Source organism: Pantherophis guttatus, chromosome 8, assembly GCF_059756535.1.
Source record: "Pantherophis guttatus breed Tessera chromosome 8, ASM5975653v1, whole genome shotgun sequence".
In the NCBI taxonomy this organism is placed as follows: Eukaryota; Metazoa; Chordata; class Lepidosauria; order Squamata; family Colubridae; genus Pantherophis; species Pantherophis guttatus.
In genome coordinates, this window is record NC_142070.1 from 80667403 (window position 1) to 80689719 (window position 22317).

The 22317-nt window shown below is 45.9% G+C and overlaps 1 protein-coding gene across 2 annotated transcripts in view; it reads right to left on the reverse strand.

Annotated features, from left to right (window-relative positions):
• Positions 1-501: 501 nt before the first annotated feature.
• Positions 502-22317, reverse strand: part of CRMP1 (collapsin response mediator protein 1) — a 29101-nt gene continuing 7285 nt past the window's right edge. Inside the window, exons 1-14 of one of the 2 annotated variants that reach the window (XM_060688800.2) lie at positions 21241-21413; positions 17295-17383; positions 15790-15974; positions 14161-14325; positions 13195-13256; positions 12202-12282; positions 11992-12060; positions 10890-11010; positions 9592-9748; positions 7798-7939; positions 7044-7214; positions 5014-5193; positions 3018-3186; positions 502-1694 (exon numbers count right to left, since the gene is read on the reverse strand). In XM_060688800.2, coding sequence (XP_060544783.2) covers positions 1603-1694; positions 3018-3186; positions 5014-5193; positions 7044-7214; positions 7798-7939; positions 9592-9748; positions 10890-11010; positions 11992-12060; positions 12202-12282; positions 13195-13256; positions 14161-14325; positions 15790-15974; positions 17295-17383; positions 21241-21279 — 1722 coding nt within the window. In that variant the 5' untranslated portion in view covers positions 21280-21413 and the 3' untranslated portion in view covers positions 502-1602. Of the gene's footprint in view, positions 1695-3017; positions 3187-5013; positions 5194-7043; positions 7215-7797; positions 7940-9591; positions 9749-10889; positions 11011-11991; positions 12061-12201; positions 12283-13194; positions 13257-14160; positions 14326-15789; positions 15975-17294; positions 17384-21240; positions 21414-22317 lie in introns of those variants that run through there. The other variant, XM_087875501.1, reaches the window with a different exon arrangement.

Sequence of the window (22317 nt, forward strand, 5' to 3'; positions counted from 1 at the left end):
AAGACTAGAGCTGCCGCCATAGCAGAGTTCCACTATTTGAGGACCTGCCGCAAAGAAGGGGATCAATCATTCTCCAAAGCGCTGGGAAAACAGAACAAGAAGCAATGGATGGAAACTAATCAAGGAGAGAAGCAACCTAGAACTAAGGAGAAATTTCCTGATTAATCAGTGGAACAACTTGCCTCCAGAAGCTGTGGATGTTCCAACACTGGAAGTTTTTAAGAAGAGATTGGACAATCGTTTGTCTGAAATCATATAAGGTCTCCTGTTTGTGCAGGGGTTGGACTAGAAGACTTCCAAGGTCCCTTCCAAATCTCCTATTATTCTGTTGAACTGTGAACCTGTAAACAAAGACTACTGCAGTGTAATGGTCCATGATCCCCAGCCAGTTATTCAGTTGCTGTTTAATTCCTGTCGGGTTGGAGTTTTCTCAAGGATGCACAAGATACCGAATGGCAATTGTTTTGATAATGCACTACAATTAAAAAAAAGGAGTCAAACTACTTCATGTTCTTTTATTTCACGAGTGTTTTAAAAAATGAGCCACAACTACTAAATCTGACACATTCTAATAAATGACCACTACTTATAAGGAGGAAAAAAAAAAACCCTCTCCATACAAAAAGGTTTAAAAACCCAACAAACCTTGGAAATGTTTACAAGTACCAAAATTGGTCTGCAAAGATGAACCGTCTCTGGAAATCCTCTACGGTCACCACATGAATTAATAATAATGGCTTTTCCTAAAGTCGGACGAGAGTTTGACTCGACTGAGAAGATCACAGCCTATTGGCCCCCCTCATTGGGTCGGTAATGAATAAAAATGTACACCAACAAAAAAATTCTACTGCATATTTGTAAGACGTCCATAGGTGTCTTAACGGAACATTGCGCCTTGACCTTGTGTCTAATCCAGGGGTTAGCAACCCGCGGTTCTAGAACCGCATGTGGCTCTTTCATCCCTCTGCTGCGGCTCCCTGTTGCTGATCAGCTCCACAATTGATAGGGCTTTCGGTTAGGACAGGTAGAGGAAAAAGGATGCCGCGCTAGGAGGAGACTCTATGGTAGGGGAACCGACTTCCAGTCAGCAGAGGAAAAAGGACACCTTGCAAGGAGGACACTCTGTGGTGGGGGAACCAGACTTCCAGTCAGCTCCAGAGTTGAACGGAGGCTTCCGGTTAGGACCTTTGTGGTTCTTTGAGTGTTTAAGGTTGCTGACCCCTGGTCTAATCCAAAGTGGCAGGCGGCCCTTGCTCTAAAGTAGACGCACAAACCACAACTTGCTTGAGTAACATGCATTGCCTAATCTAGCACAGCTAAGGGAGGAAAGGGGTGGGTAGGTGCAAAGGAAAACCTCTACTGCAAGCAAAGCTACAAACAGCACCGCTGCTCACTGAGCACGGGGAAGGATCATGCTTTTAAGATGGCAAACACAACCAAGGTGATTCATTCCAAGCAAACACATCACACTATGACACTTATTTCCTTAAGACAAACAATTTTTTTTCTCGCATAGCAATGAATGAAACGTGAGCTAAGGAGCACGGGAATGTAGAGGAGGACTAAGAGCGTTCATTCTTCATTTCCGACTTCTGTTTACGCTTATCCGAGACTAGTGATGTTGGAACGGCCCCCTGGTGGTGCCACAATACGGTGTCCAGTGCGGCGAGGATTGTGGTCATCTACCTGAGCCCCTGCAAGAGAACATTTCAGAAGCATTAGTGTTCTGACCCAGCTCCCCAAACATAACAAACCCTCTGATGTGAACTCAAAAGATTCCTTTAATTGTGAGTGCCGGCAAAAAGTTTCTCTCTCACCCCAGGCGAACAAGTCTGTCCGGCCAGAAGATGAATAGTCTGCCACATCTATTCACATCTGCTCCCTGCCTTTTATCTCCAGAGCTAGGGTGGGGCCTCACTAGCAGCGGTGGCTCTTCCTTCCCCAGGATCAGCCCACAGATTTCCACTGTTCTCCTCTGCCTTCTGCGCAACTGCACGTCAGGGCACTGGACCCAGCTGTTCCTCCTCTTCCTCATCTGCCACCTCCAGACCTGGGGGCTGTTGACTCTCCATCTGAGGGCTGACGGACAGCTCAGGCTCTGTCTCTCTTTCTGTCTCTCTCTCTCGGTTCCCCTCGCGCATATGTGCTAGTCGTTCCTGACTCTAGGGGTTGGTACTCATCTCCGTTTCAAAGCCAAAGAGCCAGCGCTGTCTGAAGACGTGTCTGTGGTCATGTGGCCAGATGACTAAATGCCAAAGGCGCACGGAACGCTGTTACCTTCCCACCAAAGGTGATCCCTATTTTTCTACTTGCATTTTTTACGTGCTTTCAAATTGCTAGGTTGGCAGAAGCTGGGACAAGTAACGGGAGCTCACCCTGTTATGCAGCACCAGGGATTCGAACCGCTGACCTTTCGATCGACAAGCTCAGCGTCTTAGCTACTGAGCCACCGCATCCCTTAATGCCAGGTCATATGGGAGTGTAATGAGAGAAATGGCATGGATCCAGCCCTCCTCTCAAGCCGCTTTGGTCTGCGGTCCCTATGCCAGGGTTCAATGGTGACCATCCAATTGGCCTCCTGCTATCGCCTCTATGCTGGAAGCTGGTTTTTGCCTCCCCTTTGGGGAAGGAGACTTTCGCCCCGCCGCCCCCACCCCCGGGTCTGGCTCAATGCAAAAAAGGGGAATCCAGCAAAAACGAGAATCTCGGGCCACTGGTCGGGGTGGAAACTTCAAATGAACTTTAGGAAAAGTTCCCCAAGCAAGTCCGAACTACCAAGCACCCCAAGGTCACTCTGGCTGTCTAAATGGCTGCAGCCTAGCTCCCCTTCCTGCCAAACTGGCACCCCCAGAGAGTGGCAGCCAGCCATCCTCAGTCCTAGAACATCTGTGGAAAGACCCCACCTCTCTAAAGTATGCTTTCTTGCTCCAAATGGGGTGGCAACTCCATCCTAAATATCTCATGCCAGGGCCAATCTTTCCCACAAGCATTCTGTTTCCAAAAGATTTCAGAATCACCTGATAAACTGAAATTAGATTGATGGAGGTTTCTGATTGGTGGAGGCTGGTTTTTGGCAGGCGATGTTTTAGTTGAAGGGGCAGGAGTTGCATATTTTGCAGGAGTTGCTAAAACTTCATAGACCGGCCCATCATACATTCCTCGGGAAACACCCTGTAATTCTGTTACCTGCAGGGCACAGAAAGAAACACATGTATATGTAGTACAATGCAGTGAGCCATGTGTCAATCTGTATCTTGGGGAAACAAAACAACCACTTCACAAACGCATGGCCCAACATAGGAGAACAAACCCATCAGGACAAGATTCAGTGGTCCATCTGCATTTAAAAGACACATTTGACTCTTGAAGACAGCAAAGTCCACATTTTGGACAGAGAGGATTGCTGGTTTCAAAGAGGGGGTCATAGAGGCCATCTATGTCAAAATTGAACAGCCCTCTCTCAACAGAAGGGGAGGGATACGACATCCTCTATCTCCAGTCTACAACATAGTCCTTTCAGCAGTTCCAAGAAGGCTCCACATCCATTTGCACCACTCAGGTGACCCTGCTGACACAGATGAATCTCCAGGTGGCCTTAACAACTTGCTAAAAGAATACAAATGACCAGCTGTCTACAAAGAGTATAAATCTTCCTATTCCCCACCATCCAGTCAGAGCTGATGAAGCTTCTTGGATGAGAAGTGAAATGTCTTCAAAGAAAAACCAGAAAGTCCAGTTGCCTCTTGAAAAAAAGCACCTTTGGGGACAACCATGACCTGGCTGTCGGAGAATCTCCATAGACAAACCTGTATTCATTCTCAGTGGACAGGTGTTTACTTGTGTCTCTCCAACAACACAACCGTTTTGGCTTCTTACTCTCCTATAGGTGATCCTAAGTAAGTGGGAAACAGTGTTCTGGCCGTAAGGCCACTCCACAAGCAAGACCAATGCTGACTTAGTGTTATCAGGATTGCATCCAAGGATAATCTCTTAAGAAGGGAGCATTCTATTCCCTCCTGTAATCAATCAGCCGGACTCGCTGCAAGTTGATACCCCAAGAAGACTTAACCAACCCCAAGGGGCATGGATCCAGTACACAGGTGGCAGAACTCAAAGCCCCAAGTGGGCTTCCTCATGAGTAACCAGCTCCAACTTTTTCCAGGTAACCGATATCCTATTTCCATAGACATTGCCCAGCCACTGTCCACCAACTTTCTCCAACAGATACCGGGAAAATTTCTCACAGTGGCCCACCAAGGATTCCCCCAGGCCTTCCTTGCCCAGAAGGGATCTGGCCATCCTGCCTATCCTCAAAACAATAACAGCAGAGCACCTCTTAGCCACTCTTCTCATCGCAAGGTAAACCTTCACAAAGGCTGCCGCCTGTGCTCAGTAAGCTTAATTCTTTATATGTCTTGGGATATACCAGTGATTTACATGAGTGGTGCGGTGACCTAGAGGTGGAGCTCTCGCCTCACAATCAGGAAGCTGCGAGTTCGATCCTAAGTAGAGGCAGATATTTCTCTCTCTGGGTGTGATGAGAATTTATCTGCTGAATATAACTCCGCATTGGCAATAGGAAGGGCATCCGGCCAGTAAACACTCAGTTCCATTCAATTGCCCAGACTCCATCCCGCAAGGGATTATGGGGTCATTAAAAGATAATGATTTACATTCAGATGCTCGACCACTGACTCACATTTATGACAGTTGCAGTGTCCCAGGGTTACGTGATCCCTTTTTGCGACCTTCTGACAAGCAAAATCAGTGGGGGGAAAACTAGATTCACTTAACAACCGTGTCCCTAACTTAACAACTGCAGTGATTCACTTCACGAACCTGGCAAGAAAAGTTGTAAAATGGGGCAAAACTCACTTAACGAACTTCCCACTTGGCAACATAAAATGTTACGTTAAACTGAGGTCGTACGTTGAGGACTGCTTCTAATTAATGAAAGCAGGTTGTGTACTAAAGTATAATATTGAAAGATGACGAGGAAGTGAGTAAACTTACCTTATTCCTAGTTTTGATCCTTTGATAAAGATACTCTGGAAAGGAGTTTCGTACAATGAACGACCCCATTCCTTTCTTCACCGAGAGATTCCCATCTTCGAACACAATCTTCCCTCGGCTAATAACTATGTAGGGAGCCCCACGGCATTCCATGCCTTCAAAAATGTTATATTCAACAACCTAAACAATGACAACAATATATCGTTGCTAGCTGGACACCCATGCTTCACTATGAAACTATATGCTCGGGCTTGATAAATTGACACTTAAAGTCTGAAACTTAATGTAGAATGTGTAACTCCATAGCATCAGAGCTTGTTAATTAATATAAGGCAACCGACACTTGGAACAGAAGGGGAGGGGGAGTAGAATGTCCCAGCCCACAGACCAGCTGAGTCACATGCTGGCCACACCCATGCCCGGTTTAGCGAAGGAGTAGCATCAGAGCATGTTAATATAAGGCAAATGGCAGTTGGAACAGAGTTTTTTTCAGATGGGGAGGGGGAGCAGAATGTCTAGCTCCTTAGCATCAGAGCGTGTGAATATAATACTGATCTGATGGTCATTTCGAAAAATCCTTTCTTAGCGAGCACCTAAAAGCCAAGAGGAACATACGTGCCAAATTTCAAGTTTGTAGGGTTTGCGGTTCTGGAGATTTTGTGTTTATGGCGTGAGCGGTTTTCGCTTTTATATATATAGATTAATGAACATCTAGGCATGCTTTTGATTGCATTAATTCATGTGCCTGTGTGGGGTTTTAATAACCACTGGGGTCAAACTGCCAAATGTTTTGATTCCTGTTTCTCTTTCCATTGAACACTTCTAAACGCTGGCTTGATTTATGCTCCTCTTTATTGTCTGTATTCTTTTAAAAGGGCTTTACTTCCTTTCATTAATTAATCCTACATGATTGTATTTTGATTGGGTAATTTAATCTACAGAAAGAACTCTCTCCTGTCTGTCTATTTTCCATCTGTTTATCTCCTCAAGAATGGCAGACAATGTCTAATAAAATACAGTAAAAATGCTACTAAGGTTGGCAACCGTTTGGTTTTTAACAGCTAGGCACTGTATATTTTAAAAAGCAATAATTCTTTACTTGCTTTTTATTCTATCCAGCCAGTCTTGGATGATTCCCTTGTGCACTTCTCTTCCATCATAGACTCAAATCTGTTTCTGACATGATATAAAAAGCAATCACGTTTTTCCCAACTCACTTTTTGAATGGATTTTCAATCAACTTGCTTCACAAAATCTCTCTCTTATATTCTTGCAAACAGTTAAAGTCACACTTATTATTTTTTCAGGTTTATTTCAGTTGAACTCCGAGTGGTGCGGTGGCCTAGAGATGGAGCTCTCGCCTCACAATCAGGAGGCTGTGAGTTCGATCCTAGGTAGAGGCAGATATTTCTCTCTCTGGGAGCAATGAGAATATATCTCCTGGACAAAACTCCGCATTGGCGACAGGAAGGGCATCCGGCCAGTAAATACTCAGCTCCATTCAGTTGCCCAGACTCCACCCCGCAAGAGATTATGGGGTGTTTAAAAGAGGATGATTTCAGTTTAAGTCCAATAAAGATTTTAATTTTTCATATTCTTCACAGCATAGAAAACGGAGATTTAACACTTAATTTTGTGGATAAGTGTGTATTTCACTCCTTTCTAATCATGGAACACGTATGTTTAAACAAAAATCACAGACTGGAAGGGACAAAACAACCCTTTGTAAGTTCAATAAATCTTCTATAATATTCCACTTCCGTAATTCTTGTTGAACATTTTATTGGGGGGGAAAAAAATATAAGATTTCGTCAAGAATCAAAATTTTAAAAGCTGAAACTTTTAAACTTTCCTCCAGAAATTGTGTGTGAATGCTCCAACACTGGAAGTTTTTAAGATGAGATTAGACAACAATTTGTCTGGAACGGTATAGGGCTTCCTGCCTGAGCAGGAAGTTGGACTAGAAGACCTCCGAGGTCCCTTCCAACTCTCTTCTTCTGCATTCTATTAATTGAGATGTTCTGTCTTACCGATTTATGACTTTTTGCTGTGATTGTCTTCTCTTTGTCGGGATCCCAGATAACAAGGTCAGCATCGGAACCAACTTCTATCCTGCCTTTTCGTGGATACAGATTGAAGATTTTGGCAGCGTTAGAGCTAGTAATGGCAACAAACTGGTTTTCATCCATTTTACCTGTAGACTAATCAGAAATTAAACCTATAGTAACAGGCATAAATGCATTTTTCAACAGATTAGACAGTGCATACCATGTTTCCCTGAAAATAAGACGGAGTCTTATATTAATCTTAGCTCCAAAAAATGCAATAGGTCTTATTTTTAGGGAAATACGGTACTAAAATGCTTCTAGCTCAGGGGTCAGCAATCTGCGGCTCTGGAGCCACGTGCGGCTCTTTGGGCCCTCTGCTGTGGCTCCCTGTCGGGCGATCCCAAGGACACCGGCGTGGGAACAGAATGTGAATGCCCACCAAAGAGGTGTCAAATTTTAGAACTGTTACCAAAACAACTAATTTGAACTTTATTGGACACCAGCAAGAAGGCTCGGGAGAAGGGGAAAATACCAACTTTATGTGGTAATTTTCATATCTACATTGTAACTGCTTCGTTTTAGTAAAAGTATACCTTTCAATGCAAATGGAATCGAGGGTGTTCCTTTCCTAAATGCCCAAGCTGGGACAGGACTGACACTGTGCATCTTTATTTTGCTCCACCTTTTGTTTTTCCCCCTCCTTCCCCTTTTATCTTTCCTTATATATTCCACTCACAACACATTTATTCCAGACCAACGTCATTCTTTCTTCAATTCCATTAACCCCTTCTGGGATGAGAGTGAAGTTTTCCTTGCCCAGAGCCTTTTGGGCTGTGTTGTAAGTACAGTGGCCGCTTCCGGTCACTTGCAGGTCTCCACTGAAAGAAAGGAAATACACATAACAGCAGTGAATAGACATTCCGGATCCATGGAGGAATCACTTTCACTTTTCGTTTCTCACAATTGAAGTTGCATGTTAATTGTGATCTTAAGGTCTGCAACCTTAAGCACTCAAAGAGCCATTTGGACCCGTTTCCCACAGAAAAGAAAACACCGGGAGCCACAAAACCCTTCCCGTGTCTGACTATTTCTTGAGCGGCTGCAAAACTAGCATATGTAGTTGAATTAAATGTTCTGTTTTCTTCTGAAACCTTTCTCTTTTTTTGGATTTATCCATGGTTGGCCTACCGGGGGTTGAAAAGCTCAATAAATTGTGTGCTGGCGGATGTTGCAAATTGGCGTTGTGATGCATATTTTGAGTGACGGAGCCGCAGCAAAGGAGTGAAAGAGCCACATGCGGCTCCAGAGCTGCAGGTTGCTGACCCCTGATATATAGAATTAGTTCTCGACTTACAAACACCATTGAGCCCAAAATGTGTGTTGTTAAGTGAGACATTCGTTAAGGGAGCTTTGCTCCATTTTACGACTTTCCTTGCTGTGTCTGTTAAGTGAATCACTGCAAGAAGGACGCAAAAGGGGATCAAGTGACACACCCCACCCCCCCCAGACACGGCGACCATCATTTTAAATTTTTGTATTTATGTGTTTTATCTTGTGGCTGTTCACCGCCCTGAGTCCTTCGGGAGAAGGGCAGTATAGAAATTTAATAAAATAAATAAATAAATAAATAAATTCTCTATCTAATCTATCTATATTCTCTCTCTCTATCTCTCTATCCATCTATTCTCTATCCTCTATTCTCTATCTATCTAATCTATCTATATTCTCTCTATCCATCTATTCTCTATCTATCCTCTATCTATCTAATCTATCTAGCTATATTCTCTATTCTCTATCTATCTAATCTATCTAGCTATATTCTCTATATCTATCTGCCTCTATTCTCTATCTGTGTATCTAATCTATATTCTCTATCTATCTATTCTGTCTCTATCTATCTTCTTTATCATTATCTATCTATCTATCTAACCCTAACCCTAACCCTAACTACCCATGTAGCCCTGGAGTCATGACAGCCACCGGACTGCCCGAATCACCCTCTTAGAATGATGGGGTCCCTTGATGAACACATCAATGTCAACTCGCAAAGCATTCCAGGTCTGCTCTCCAGTTGCCATAGGCCGGGGGGGGGGATAGGAAACCGGCAAAATGGCACAGCAGCCAAAGACAGATGCACGTTCCAGACATATCTCTGTCAAGACTGTCTCCCGGGGTTACCCACTGTGGCCGGAGGGGAGTGATCTCTACAACCCGCAAAATTGCTCCTTTGGAAAATGTGATTGATGACACACCCTGGGGGGAGGGGGGAAATGGTCATAATTGGAGCGTAAATTACATAGGGTCAGAGGTGGCTTCACTTGGGAACGTGCCGACATGGAGCTCCTAATAAATAACTGGACTTCTTTTGAAGCTTGGTTCGAGACTCATGATTTAATGAGGGCATCCGTCGGAACCCTGACAGCCACTTTGCAATGGTAAACCTGATTCCCAACTGCTCTTTTAATATCTCCATAATGTCTCGACCATGATGGTTGATACCCATAGTTTGCCAGCATTTGTCTTTTCCTACCAGGCTAAAAGTGAGGTCAGATGATCAGGCGTAGTAGGATCCAAACTCAGAGGTGGTGAGGTCACAAACGCTGCGGCCTTCGCCCAGTTCTTATTCCAGTAATGAGTGCCATCGGTCCCCAGACTGGCTGTGATCGGTTCCCCCAATACCAGAGCACCTTGAGTGGAGAAAAGACAGACCAGGATGGATAAAAATCGATGAGTTTTTTTTTTAATAAAAAAAAATCAGATTTAAAAAAAAAATAATTGGATTTTTTTTATATTTTTATCAAATTCATTTTAATAAAATGCTTTTGGAGTAAAAATCTATCTAACGATAGTTTTCTATTTAAGATGCATTAATAATTTAATTTATTCAGCATGAAACAGAGCTTAGTTACGTAGCATATGAGGCTGTATATTCTGCAATATTGGGACTATCGGTGAGTCAACGGCGGGTCAGAGGAGACGACCGTTTGCTCTTTAAAGATTATGATTTAAATTGAGTTGATTTAAATCAAGCCTTTTTACTAATGATTTAAATCGTGATTTAAATCCGGTTGATTTAAATCAAGCCTTTTTACTAGTGATTTAAATCATGATTTAAATCCGGTTGATTTAAATCAAGCCTTTTTACTAGTGATTTAAATCATGATTTAAATCCCGTTGATTTAAATCAAGCCTTTTTACTAGTGATTTAAATCATGATTTAAAACGTGATTGTCAGAGGCTTTTTTTTCTTTTAAAAACATTTTTTCTACAACCTCTTCGGCAGAAGAGGTTGTAAAAAGATATTCTTTTAAAAGCCTCTGACAATCAGGCAACTCAGCTGGGATCGTCAGAGCCTTTTAAAAGCATTTTTTTTACAACCTCTTCCGCTGAAAAAAAATTGCTTTTAAAAGCATCTGACGATCCCAGCTGAGCCGCGCGATCATCAGAGGGTTTTTTTTTTGTTGTTACTTTTAAAAGCATTTTTTCGGCCAAAGAGGTTGTAGAAAAAATGCTTTTAAAAATTTAAAAAAAAAGCCTCTGATGATTGTGTGGCTTAGCTGGGCATGGGGGGGGGCAGGGATTTTTGCTACCGGTTCTCCGAACCACCCGCCTCCATCGCTACCGGATCGGGCGATCCGGTCTGAACCGGGAGCATTTCACCCCTGGTTTGTAGGCTGGTTGTAGGCCAATGTGTCTGTTGACAGAATTGCATATGGACTGCCAGGCTCCGTTAAAGTTTTCTTAACTCCCGTCATGTCATTTTAACCCGAGACCAGGTGTGTGAAAGAGAAATATACGCATTCGTCAAGAAAACCCTGAATCCCGTACCTTTTTTCCTAGCCAGCGAGATGACGTCGGCTGCGCTCTTACTCATCACTTTAGTGATGTAGACGGGACAGTTGATTCGACTAGCTATAGTAATAGCCCGGAATACGGCTTCTGCTTCCAGCTGAACGGCAAATAGAAAGGAAGACCAAGTGTCATTATCACAAAGAACTTTCACATTGTTTAATTATCATTGTTTACTTGTTACATTTCTATGGTGATCCATCTCAAGATAATGACTCTGGGTTTCACAGAATCTTTCCTTCCAGATCTCTAAAACGAGGCCTTTTTGCCACTGGCAAGACTTTTATTTTCAATGTTTGACTCTGTAGTTTTTCATAGAAATAATAGAGTTATTTCTGTTTTCTAGTCCAACCCACCACTCAAACAGTAGACCTTCTACCATTTCAGGCAAGCGACTGTCCAGTCTCTTCTGAAAAGCCTCCAGTGATGGAGCACCCAACATCTGAAGGCAAAACATTTCAGTGATAATTTGTTCTCAACGTTATGAAATTTGTATTTAGTTCTAGGTTCCTTCTCTCCTTGATTAGTTTCCATCCATTGTTTCTTTCTTTTTTTTAATTTGATTTATATGCCGCCCTTCTCCGGAGACTCAGGGCGGCTTACAATGCGCTAAGCAATAGCCACTCATTTGAAGATAGCAAAGTCCACATTTTGGACAGAGAGGACCTCTGGTTTGGAGGAAAGGACAAAGAGGCCATCTATGTCAAAACTGAACAGCCTTCTCTCAACAGACGGGAAGGGATACCATATAATTTTTCTCCAGTCTACAACACAGTCCTTTCAACAGTTCCAAGAAGAAGGCTCTCCACACCCATTTGCACCACTCAGGTGAGCCTGAGGACACAGACTAACCTCCAGGTGGCCTCAATGACTCTCTAAAAGGATGCAAATGACCAGCTGTCTGCAAGGAATATCAATCCTTCCATTCCCCACCATCCAATCAGAACTGAGAAGCGAAATGTCTTCAAAGAAAAACCAGAAAGTCCAGTTGCCTCTTGAAAAAAATAACACTTTTGGGTTCCTTTTATGTTCCAGGTATTTCTGGAAGAAATCCTTTGGAAGGCAATGCAGGAATCCTCACCTCTTCAGGCCGGCTCAAAGCATGACCTTCTGGTCCTGTTATTCCCAATGCCAGCACCCTCTTTTGCTCCTGAAACAGAAGAGGCCACGGTCATGCCTTGGGGGCGGAGGGTGGTGGGGGTGTAGAGATCCCCAAATCACAGGGAGCAGGTGGAGGCTTCCTGGGGAAATCAGAACCTACCGTTCTCATTTATGGATGAATGTTTCTCACCTGAGCTATCAAATCCCCATTTTCTGCGTGCACCATGATAACAGCTCCGAGACTTTTCAGGAATGTAAATGCTTCGTAGAGCTGTGTGCAATTGACAAAGAGGAGGAGAAGGAGAAGGAGGAAGAGAAGAAGAGGAAGAGGAAGAAGAGGAGGGAGAGGGGGAGGGAGCAGGAGGGGGAGGAGAAGGGGAGGAGGAGGAGGAAGAGGAGAAGAAGGAGAAGAGGAAGAGGAAGAAGAGGGGGAGGAGAAGGAAGAGGGGAGGAGGAGGAGGAGAGGAAGAGGAGGAAGAGGAAGAAGAGGAGGGGGGAGGGACGGAGGAGGGGCAGGAGGGGGGAGGAGAAGGAGAAGGAGAAGAAGAAGAGGGGAGGAGGAGGAGGGGGGAGGAGGAGGAGGAAGAGAAGAAGGAGAAGAGGAAGAGGAAGAAGAAGAGGAGGAGGAGGATGGGGAGAAGAAGAAGAGGGGGAGGGGGAGAAGAGGAGGAGGAGGAGGAGAAGAAGAGGAAGAAGAAGAAGAAGAAGAAGAAGAAGAAGAAGAAGAAGAAGAAGAAGAAGAAGAAGAAGAAGAAGAAGAAGAAGAAGAAGAAGAAGAAGAAGAAGAAGAAGAAGAGATTTTACATTCTTATTATTCTCTCAGTTTAAGATAACATGAGATTTTTTTTAAAAGGCTAACTTCATCATGTATATTCATTATCTCCTCACTGGCAAAATGCATCAAGTTCCTGGCTCGTTTGAAAGACAGCTCTCATGCTTGAAATTAAAAGTCCAAGCATTCGATTTAGGTCTGTATTCTCCGTTAAAATTGCCCTGATCCTACAACAGGATCCTAAAGAGAGCAGAATCCTAATTCAGGACAAAACGGGGAGGTGTCCAAATTCAACCCACGAACTAAAAAGAGACGGTGGTGGAACAAAAAATAAAACACGGCTGGCCAATTCCATCCCCTCCATCTTAATTAAAAATCAGATTTCGTAAGGGGCGAAAAAATGGTACATACTTGGGAATCGGTCATTTGGTAGAGATCTTTGTAGCCCATGTAGAGTTGGAAAGAATTGATACCTATTGAAATAGAAATGAAATGAATTAATTCACACACAATACAGGTAATCCTCAATTTATGACCGCAAGAGAGCCCCAAATTTCGGTTGCTAAGTGAAAGATTTGTAAATGTGAGTTTTGCAAACTCACTTTTACAACCTTTCTTGCCACGGCTGTTAAGTGAACCACTGCAGTTGTTAAGTAAGTAACATGGTTGTTAAGTGAATCTGGCTTTCCCCCTTGACTTTGCTTGTCAGGAGGTCGTGACAAGCGTGACCCTGGGACACTGCAACCGTCGTAAATATGAATCAGTTGCCAAGCGTCTGAATTTTGATCACGTGACTACAGGAAGGCGCAATGTCGTAAGTGTGAAAAACGGCTGTAAATCCCTTTTTTTTTCAGCACCGTTGTAACTTTGAACGGTCACTAAACGAACTGTTGTAAGTCAAGGACCAGCTGTATAAGGGTATTAGTACTACCTGGTGCCATAAGCACAGATTGCAACCAACGATACCCGGAGAGACTGTTTTATTTTGGGATTGATAAACTATAAATCCACTTCCTACGTACGTAACAGGGATAAGCTAATATTTTTTTAAACTAGCATATGTTATATGCTAGAGTGGTGCAGTGGCCTAGAGGGTGGAGCTCTCGCCTCACAATCAGGAGGCTGTGAGTTCAAGCCTAGGTAGAGGCAGATATTTCTCTCTCTGGGCACGATGAGAATACATCTGCCGAACAAAACTCCGTACTGGCAACAGGGAGGGCATCCGGCCAGTAAACACTCAGCTCCATTCAGTTGCCCAGACTCCACCCCGCAAGGGATTATGGGGTCGTTAAAAGAGGAGGATGATATGTCCAAACGCTGAAGCATGTAGTGAACACACTCACAAACTGCTCTCCCTGAAAAGCTCTTAGTACAAACCTTTGTCTTGCACCAGACTTTCGAGATCTTCCTGGATCCCATCATACCAGTCGGTGATGTCCACGTGCAGAGAATAATCACAACAGGATTTGCTCTCCGCTGCCTCTTTCCATTTTGCAAACGCCGTTAATAAACTAGAGCCGGGCTCTGGAAGGACGTGATCAACTGCAAGAGAAAGAGAAAGAGAGAGAGAGAGAGAAAGAAAGAAAGAAAGAAAGAAAGAAAGAAAGAAAGAAAGAAAGAAAGAAAGAAAGAAAGAAAGAGAGAGAGAGAGAGAGAGAGAGAGAAAGAGAAAGAGAAAGAGAAAGAGAGAGAAAGAGAAAGAGAAAGAGAAAGAGAGAGAGAAAGAAAGAGAAAGAGAAAGAGAAAGAGAAAGAGAGAGAGAGAGAAAGAGAGAGTGAGGGAGAAAGAGAGAGAGAGAAACATGAATAGAGAAAGAAAGAGACAGAGAAAGAGAGAGAGAGAGATAGAAAGAGAAAGGGAGATAGAGACACACACAGAGAGAAAGAGAAACAGAAAGAGAGAGAGAGAGAGAGAGAGAGAGAGAAAGGGAGAGAGAAAGAGACAGAGAGGGAGAAAGAAAGAGAGAGAGAGAGAGAGAAACAAATAGAGAGAGAAAGAGACAGAGAGAGAAAGAGAAAAAAGAGAAATAGAGAGAGGGAGAGAAAGAAAGAAAGAGACACAAACATATATATATATATTTATTAGTTTTCTAACATGTGCTTAATCAGAGTCAATTCGTTTACATAGTAATACTTCTTAAATTCCTAATTTCTACCCCTATTGTCCAACCATTGATAAAACAAGTCCCAAGTTTGAAAATATTCTGTGTCATCTTTTTCTTTTATCTTCAGTGTTAATCTGTCCATTTCTGCACAGTCCAATATTTTTTTAATGATATCTTCTTCCGTGGGTGTTTCCTCGCTTTTCCAATGTTGTGCAAATACAATTCTTGACGCTGTTAAAACATGTAATATCAAATATACATTCCCTTTACCATATTTTTCTGGTACTATGCCTAACAAAAATAATCCTGTTTTAAAATCTATATGCTGTTTTAACATTTTTTCTAACCACATATGCATTTTTGCCCCCCCCCTTTTTTTTTTTTTGCTTTTGAGCATGTCCACCACAGGTGATTGTATGTGCCTGGTTTTCAATTACATTTCCAGCATTTGGTGGACATATTTTTAAACATTTTTGCTAATCTCACTGGTGGCAAGTCCAATCTATAAAACATTTTATACAAATCTTCTTTATAAGTGGTTGCCATCATCAATTTATAGATTCTTTCCCAGAAAGGGAAAGAACTGAAGAAGCTCCTGGGATGAGAAGTGAAATGTTTTCAATGAAAACAAAAAAAAAAACCCAGAAAGTCTTTTGGAAAAGCACTTTTGGGAGAACCAGGGCAGGGTTCTACTTACCTTTACTACCGATTTGCATTGCGCCCACAGATCAACTTTGGAGACGTCTGGGTCAGTGGGTAGAGCCTCCAACCAGTTTTACTACCGGTTCTTGCGAACCGGTCCAAACCAGGGGCAACCCACCACTGAACCAGGGCCTGGGTGATAGAAAATTTCTGCAGCCATCCCTGTGGAGAAGTTGAAGTTCAACTGCTCCAACACTTACTGATAGTGGTTGTGCCTCCGGACAACGCAGCCTTCGTTCCTTGATAAAAATCATCAGCTACCGTTAAGCCTTGAACGGATTTCTGCAAAGAAGTGTTGCTGTCGATACCGCCTGGAAGGATCATAAAGCCGGTTGCCTCGATGGTTTTCGGATTTCCAGGAATAATCAGATTCTCTCCAATTTGTCTAACAGGAAGAAAGTAGGACTGTTTACTCTTTTATCGAGGGAGGCCCTCAAACACTTCAAATGTACATTCCTCCCCCCTTTAAAGCAGGGGTGTCAAACTTGATTTCATTGAGGGCTTCTGTTATGGCCCGTCAGCTGCCAGCAGAGATGGCGGCAGAGTCAGACGATGAGGAGGTTGGGGATGAACTTGGGCCAGTTCTGAAGTCTGGGGAAGGCTCTGATGGATGCTCTGCGTCGGATGCAGAGATAGAGCCAGGGCCGTCCAGCATTTCCCAGCCACCGGAGAAGCAGCTGCCTTTGGAGGCTGATATGAGTGAGGAGGAAGAACAGCTTGGGCCTGTTCCAGATGCATGTATGCACAGAACAGTTAGGAGAGGGGAACAACGGAGGACAAGGAGTCGATTCAGGAAGGAAGGCACACGTGGATGCTGAATGGCCCTTCCCTGGCTGGGGAATAAATAGAAGGAAAGGGGAACGGTGGTCGTAGGAGACAACCGTTCGTATTTCTGAAGATTTTGCTCATTGCGTTTCATGCCACAAACACTGCTTGCCAGAACTTAATTTGCAGCCTTTCGCAAGGAACTGATAAGGTCTCGTTACTGCAGTTAACTCCTTGCAGGACTCTTGCTTGGACTTTTCGGTGAGCGAATGCCATTCATTCACAAGAGGTAAATAAAGAGGGGTTTTTTTCACGACAAGGAGTCTGTTTCTTGCTAAGGCTGGATCAGAACAGCCTCATCAGGGTTGTGTGGGCCTTGGAGGGCCAGGGTGGTCGTGACCAGCTCGATGTCACTTGTGTCGGGGGCGCCTGTAGTGGCTTGTGCGCTCTGCCAGCGAAAACGGGCTCCCGAGCTCCGTTTTCGGCTGCAACCACCTCTTGCAAAACCCTCTGCCAATGAAAACCCAAACCTTCCTGAGCTCCGTTTTTGCTGGCGGAGGCACCGCGGGCCGGTCCTTCGCTGTTTCTAAGATCTAAGCACCCCGCGGCCTGGATCTGGCCCCCAGGCCTTGAGTTTGACACCCCTGTGTCACCTGCACCTGTGCTAGGTTCAGCACAGGAGCCGCAAGGGTGAAAATCAGTCGTAAGTCGCTTTTTTCAATACCGTTATAACTCTGAACAGTCACTATAAGAACTGTTGCAATTCGAGGACTACCTGTATAACCGTTTAACCTTATCGCTGTCTGCTTTTTGCCTCTCTGTGCGTCATCTGTTTAATTCGAGCAATTACAGAACCAAGTTAGTCAAAGCATCTAAAAGAAGCCCCATCCGTCGTATCGACCAAATGAGCAAATAAGTTTCAGGGTTTCAACACACTAACTTTATAAGTCCGTCTTCCACGTAGACATCGGCGTAGAAGGAGTGGTCATCGTTGATAATTCGTCCGTTCTTAATGAATAAACCATCACCCTGAGTGGACAAAAAAAACACAGAAATAGTGAGGACAATGTTCAAATAATTAGATCAGGGATCTGCGACCTTAAATATTCAAAGACCCGTTTAGACCCGTTTCCCACGGAAAAGAAAACACCGGGAGCCACAAAACCTGGGTGGGCGTGGCCAACTCGATGTCACTCACTTCCACCAGTCACATGATCCCCCCTAGCCACGCCTACCCAGTTCCCAGTTGTTAAAAAACACCGGGAACCACAAATCCTTTTGACATCTCTCTCTCTCCCCTCCCTCTTCTCTTCCTCCCCTCTCCCTCTCCCTCTGTATCTCTCTCTGTCTCTCTCTCTCCCTCTCTCTGTATCTCTCTCTGTCTCTGTCTCTCCCTCCCCCTCTCTCTGTATCTGTCTCTCTCTCCCTCTCTCTCTGTATCTATGTCTCTCTCTCTCGCCCCCTCTCTCTGTATCTCTGTCTCTCTCTCCCCCCTCTCTGTATCTCTCTATGTCTCTCTCTCCCCTCCCTCTTCTCTCCCTCCCCTCTCCCTCTCTCTCTGTATCTCTCTATGTCTCTCTCTCCCCCTCTCTCTGTATCTCTCTATGTCTGTCTCTCTCCCCCTCTCTCTGTATCTCTCTATGTCTCTCTCTCTCCCTCTCTCTCTGTATCTCTCTATGTCTCCCTCTCTCCCTCTCTCCCCCTCTCTGTATCTCTCTATGTCTCTCTCTCCCCCCTCTCTCTGTATCTATGTCTCCCTCTCTCCCCCCTGTACCTCTCTATGTCTCTCTCTCTCTCCCCCCCTCTGTATCTTTCTATATATCCCTCTCTCTGTATCTCTCTGTATCTCTCCCTCTCTCTCTGTATCTCTCTATGTCTCTCTCTCTCCCTCTCTCTCTGTATCTATGTCTCTCTCTCTCCCCTCTCTCTGTATCTCTTTATGTCTCTCTCTCTCCCTCTCTCTCTGTATCTCTCTGTCTCTGCCCTGGCTGCTTCTCCATCCCCCACCGTCGCCCTTACCTTCTCAGGCCAGGCGAGGAGTGAGTGGGAGGGGAGGGCAAGGGGCGGGGCCAGCCAGTGGTAGGATCACCTGACAGGGAGCCACAGCAGAGGGCCCAAAGAGCCACATGTGGCTCTAGAGCTGCAGGTTGCTGACCCCTGAATTATTTTTTTTCCCAGCTGTTTCTCTTCAATTCGTGCATCCCCTGGTATTGCAATATCAATCAACCAGAGTTTTTTGTTTTTTCTTCTTAACCACAATAGCGATGCCAGGCGTGGTATGAGGCCAGATAGCGGTCTGTTTGGATTCGAAATTATTGTTATTGTTGTTGTTATTATTATTAAAATTTATGTGCTGCTCATCGCACCATTTTGTGTGACTCTGGATGGCCAGGCACTCCCTTCCAAGTCCCTCGCTCTCAACAATTATTTTGGGTTATGATCTGAACGATGCCTAATGAAAAGAAGCCATGGCTTGTTCTGGTCTCGTTTTGGGAATGCAATTTAGGACTGCTTTTTTCCAGATTGCATCTAGTGACTGATCCCATATCTATCTATCTATCTATCTATCTATCTATCTATCTATCTATCTATCTATCTATCTATCTATCTATCTATCTCCCCTCTCTCTCCCTCTCTTTCTTTCTCTTCTCTTTCTCTCTTTCTCTTTCCCTCTTTTTCTCTTTCTCCCTCTCCCTCTTTCTCTCTCTCTTTCTTTCTCTCTCCCTTTCTCTTTCTCTCTCTCTCCCTCCCCCTCTCTTCCCCTCCCTCTCTCCCCCTCTCTCTCCCTTTCCCCCTCTTTCTCTCTCTCCCTCTTTTGCTTTCTCTCTCTCCCTTTCTCTCCCTCTCCCTCTCTCCCTCTTTCTTTCTCTCTCTCTCTTTCTTTCTCCCTCTCTCTTTCTTTCACTTTCTCTCTCTCTCTCTCTCCCTTTCTTTCTCTTTCTCTCTCTCCCTCTTTCTCTCTCCCTCTCTTTCTTTCTCTTTCTCTCTCTTTCTCCCTTTCTCTCCCTCTCCCTCTCTCCCTCTCTTTCTTTCTCTCTCTCTCTCTTTCTCTCTCCCTCTCTCTTTCTTTCACTTTCTCTCTCTCTCTTTCTCTCTCCCTTTCTCTTTCTCTCTTTCTCTCTCTCCCTCTCTCTTTCTTTCTTTTTCTCTTTCTCCCTTTCTCTTTCTCTCTTTCTCTCCCTCCCCCTCTCTCTCCCCCTCCCTCTCTCCCCCTCTCTCTCTTTCCCCCTCTTTCTCTCTCTCCCTCTTTTGCTTTCTCTCTCTCCCTCTCTTTCTCTTTCTCTCTCCCTCTTTCTCTTTCTCTCTTTTTTCTCTCCCTTTCTATTTCTCTTTCTCTCCCTTCCTCCCCCTCTCTCCCCCCTCTCTCCCCCTCCCTCTCCCTTTCTTTTTCTCTCCCCCTCTCCCCCTCCCTCCCCCTCTCTCCCTTTCCCTCTCTCTCTTTCTCTCTCTCTCTCCCTCTTTCTCTTTTTCTCTCTCTTTCTCTCTCTCTCATTCACACACACACATCCCACTACTGTAAAATAACCAATTTTTTTGCCCCTCGCTCTATCTTGTCAAAAAGACCCCCTCCTCCCTCCCTCCCTCCCTTCCTTCCATCCATCCTTCTAAGCTCTTCGCTCAACAAATCATAGCGGTTTGCAAAAAAAACAGTGAAACCCTCTTTTCTGGCCCTCCAATCAAGGCGGGTTCGAAACACGCTTCAAACCCCCCAAAACGCTGGGCATCTTTCTACATTTTGAGCAATAGAAACCGATGGAGCCCAATTCAATGCCTTCTACCAGAGGGGGGGTTCAATAAAGCAGAATATTTGTGGGTCCTTGATGCTCTCAGTGCTTGGAGTGGGAGGGGGAGGTTTCTTGCAAGACGTTTCCTGACCCAAAATAGGGAAGAGCATCAGTAGTCTCTCCCCCCCCCCCATTCCCCTCCTGACCCGGGAAGAAAGCGAGGAGCTCGGATCCAGCCTTCCTTCCTTCCTTCCTTCCTTCCTTCCTTCCTTCCTTCCTTCCTTCCTTCTTTCCTTCCTTCCTTCCTTCCTTCCTTCCTTCCTTCCTTCCTTCCCTCCCTCCCTCCCTCCCTCCCTCCTTCCTTCCTTCTTTTCTCCTTCCTTCCTTCCCTCCCTCCCTCCCACTATGAAACATTATATAAGTCTACATGCTATTGCTTGTCCTTCCTTCCTTCCTTCCTTCCTTCCTTCCTTCCTTCCTTCCTTCCTTCCTTCCCTCCCTCCTTCCCTCCCTCCATCCCTCCTTCCTTCCTTTCTCCTTCCTTCCTTCCTTCCCTCCCTCCCTCCCACTATGAAACCTTATATAAGTCTATTGCTTGTCCTTCCTTCCTTCCCTCCCTCCCTCCCTCCCTCCTTCCCTCCCTCCATCCCTCCTTCCTTCCTTCCTTTCTCCTTCCTTCCTTCCTTCCCTCCCTCCCACTATGAAACCTTATATAAGTCTATTGCTTGTCCTTCCTTCCTTCCTTCCTTCCTTCCTTCCTTCCTTCCTTCCTTCCTTCCCTCCCTCCCTCCTTCCCTCCCTCCATCCCTCCTTCCTTCCTTCTTTTCTCCTTCCTTCCTTCCCTCCCTCCCTCCCACTATGAAACATTATATAAGTCTACATGCTATTGCTTGTCTGTCCTTCCTTCCTTCCTTCCTTCCTTCCTTCCTTTCTGCCCGGAGCTGCCAGCCTTCCCTCCGTGCCGTTGGACCGAGCCTTCCCTTCCCACCGGTTCTCCCGGCCGCGCCCGCTTCCCCTTCCCACGGCGGAGCCGAGCCAAGCAAGCAAGCAAGCAGCCAGACAAAGCCGCCTCTGCCAGAGAGACCCCCACCCCCAATCCCACATCCTCCCGTCTCTCCCAGCCCACCCTCTCCCCCCCCCACTCCTTCCAACCCCGCTCACCTGCCGGGGAAGCCCCTCGGGGTCCGGGGCGCGAGCCATGCCGAGGAAGGGGGTCTCTCGGGGCGGGGAGGTGGGGTTGAGAGAGGCGGCGGGCGCCCCTTCCCCACGACGAAGCGAGGGGCTGGCTGGCTGGGGTGGGGGGGGAACTGGCGACCCCGCCCTGCGCAGCCCAGGAAGCGGAAAAGGCTGAGCCCCCCCCCCCCAATCTCCTTCCCTACCCGCACCGGCACGTTCTCCGGTATAGGTCTGCCTGCCCACCCACCCACCCAAAAAGCCCCCCCCCCCTGGCACCAGATGGGTCCCTCGCCTTCCGACCCTTCCCCGGACGGTGCACCTGCCTCTATGCAGAAGGAAGGACCCCCCCCTCTCTCCCGCAAGGGGCTTGCCCAGAGACCCCCTTTCCACCCCCCATCCCCAAATATCACCTGGGTCTCGCCGGGACCCCCACCCTATCCCACCCCCTGGACCCCCGTAACTCAAGGAGCCTCTTCCCACGCTCTCTTAGCCTTCCCGCAAAGGGCTCCCGTGATTTGGGATGGTGGGTGGGTGGGGAATGCAAAGCGTTAGCTGAGACCCCCGACTCTTGGACAGAGAAAAGTTTCGGGGAGGGGGTCTCCAGCAGCCAAAAGACCGAGAAGAGGTTGACACCTGCTCGGCTTCCTTGCGAACAAGAACGGGACCCCAACCAGGGGTGAAATCCAGCAGGTTCTGACCGGTTCTGGAGAACCGGTAGCGGAAATTTTGAGCGGTTGGGAGAACCGGCAAATACCACCTCTGGCTGGCCCCAGAGTGGGGTGGGAATGGGGATTTTTGCAGTATCCTTCCCCCAGGAGTGGGGAGGGAATGGGCATTTTGCAGTATCCTTCCCCCAGGAGTGGGGTGGGAATGGGGATTTTGCAGTATCCTTCCCCCAGGAGTGGGGAGGGAATGGGGATTTTGCAGTATCCTTCCCCCAGGAGTGGGGAGGGAATGGAGATTTTGCAGTATCCTTCCCCCAGGAGTGGGGTGGGAATGGGGATTTTGCAGTATCCTTCCCCCGGAGTGGGGAGGGAATGGGGATTTTGCAGTATCCTTCCC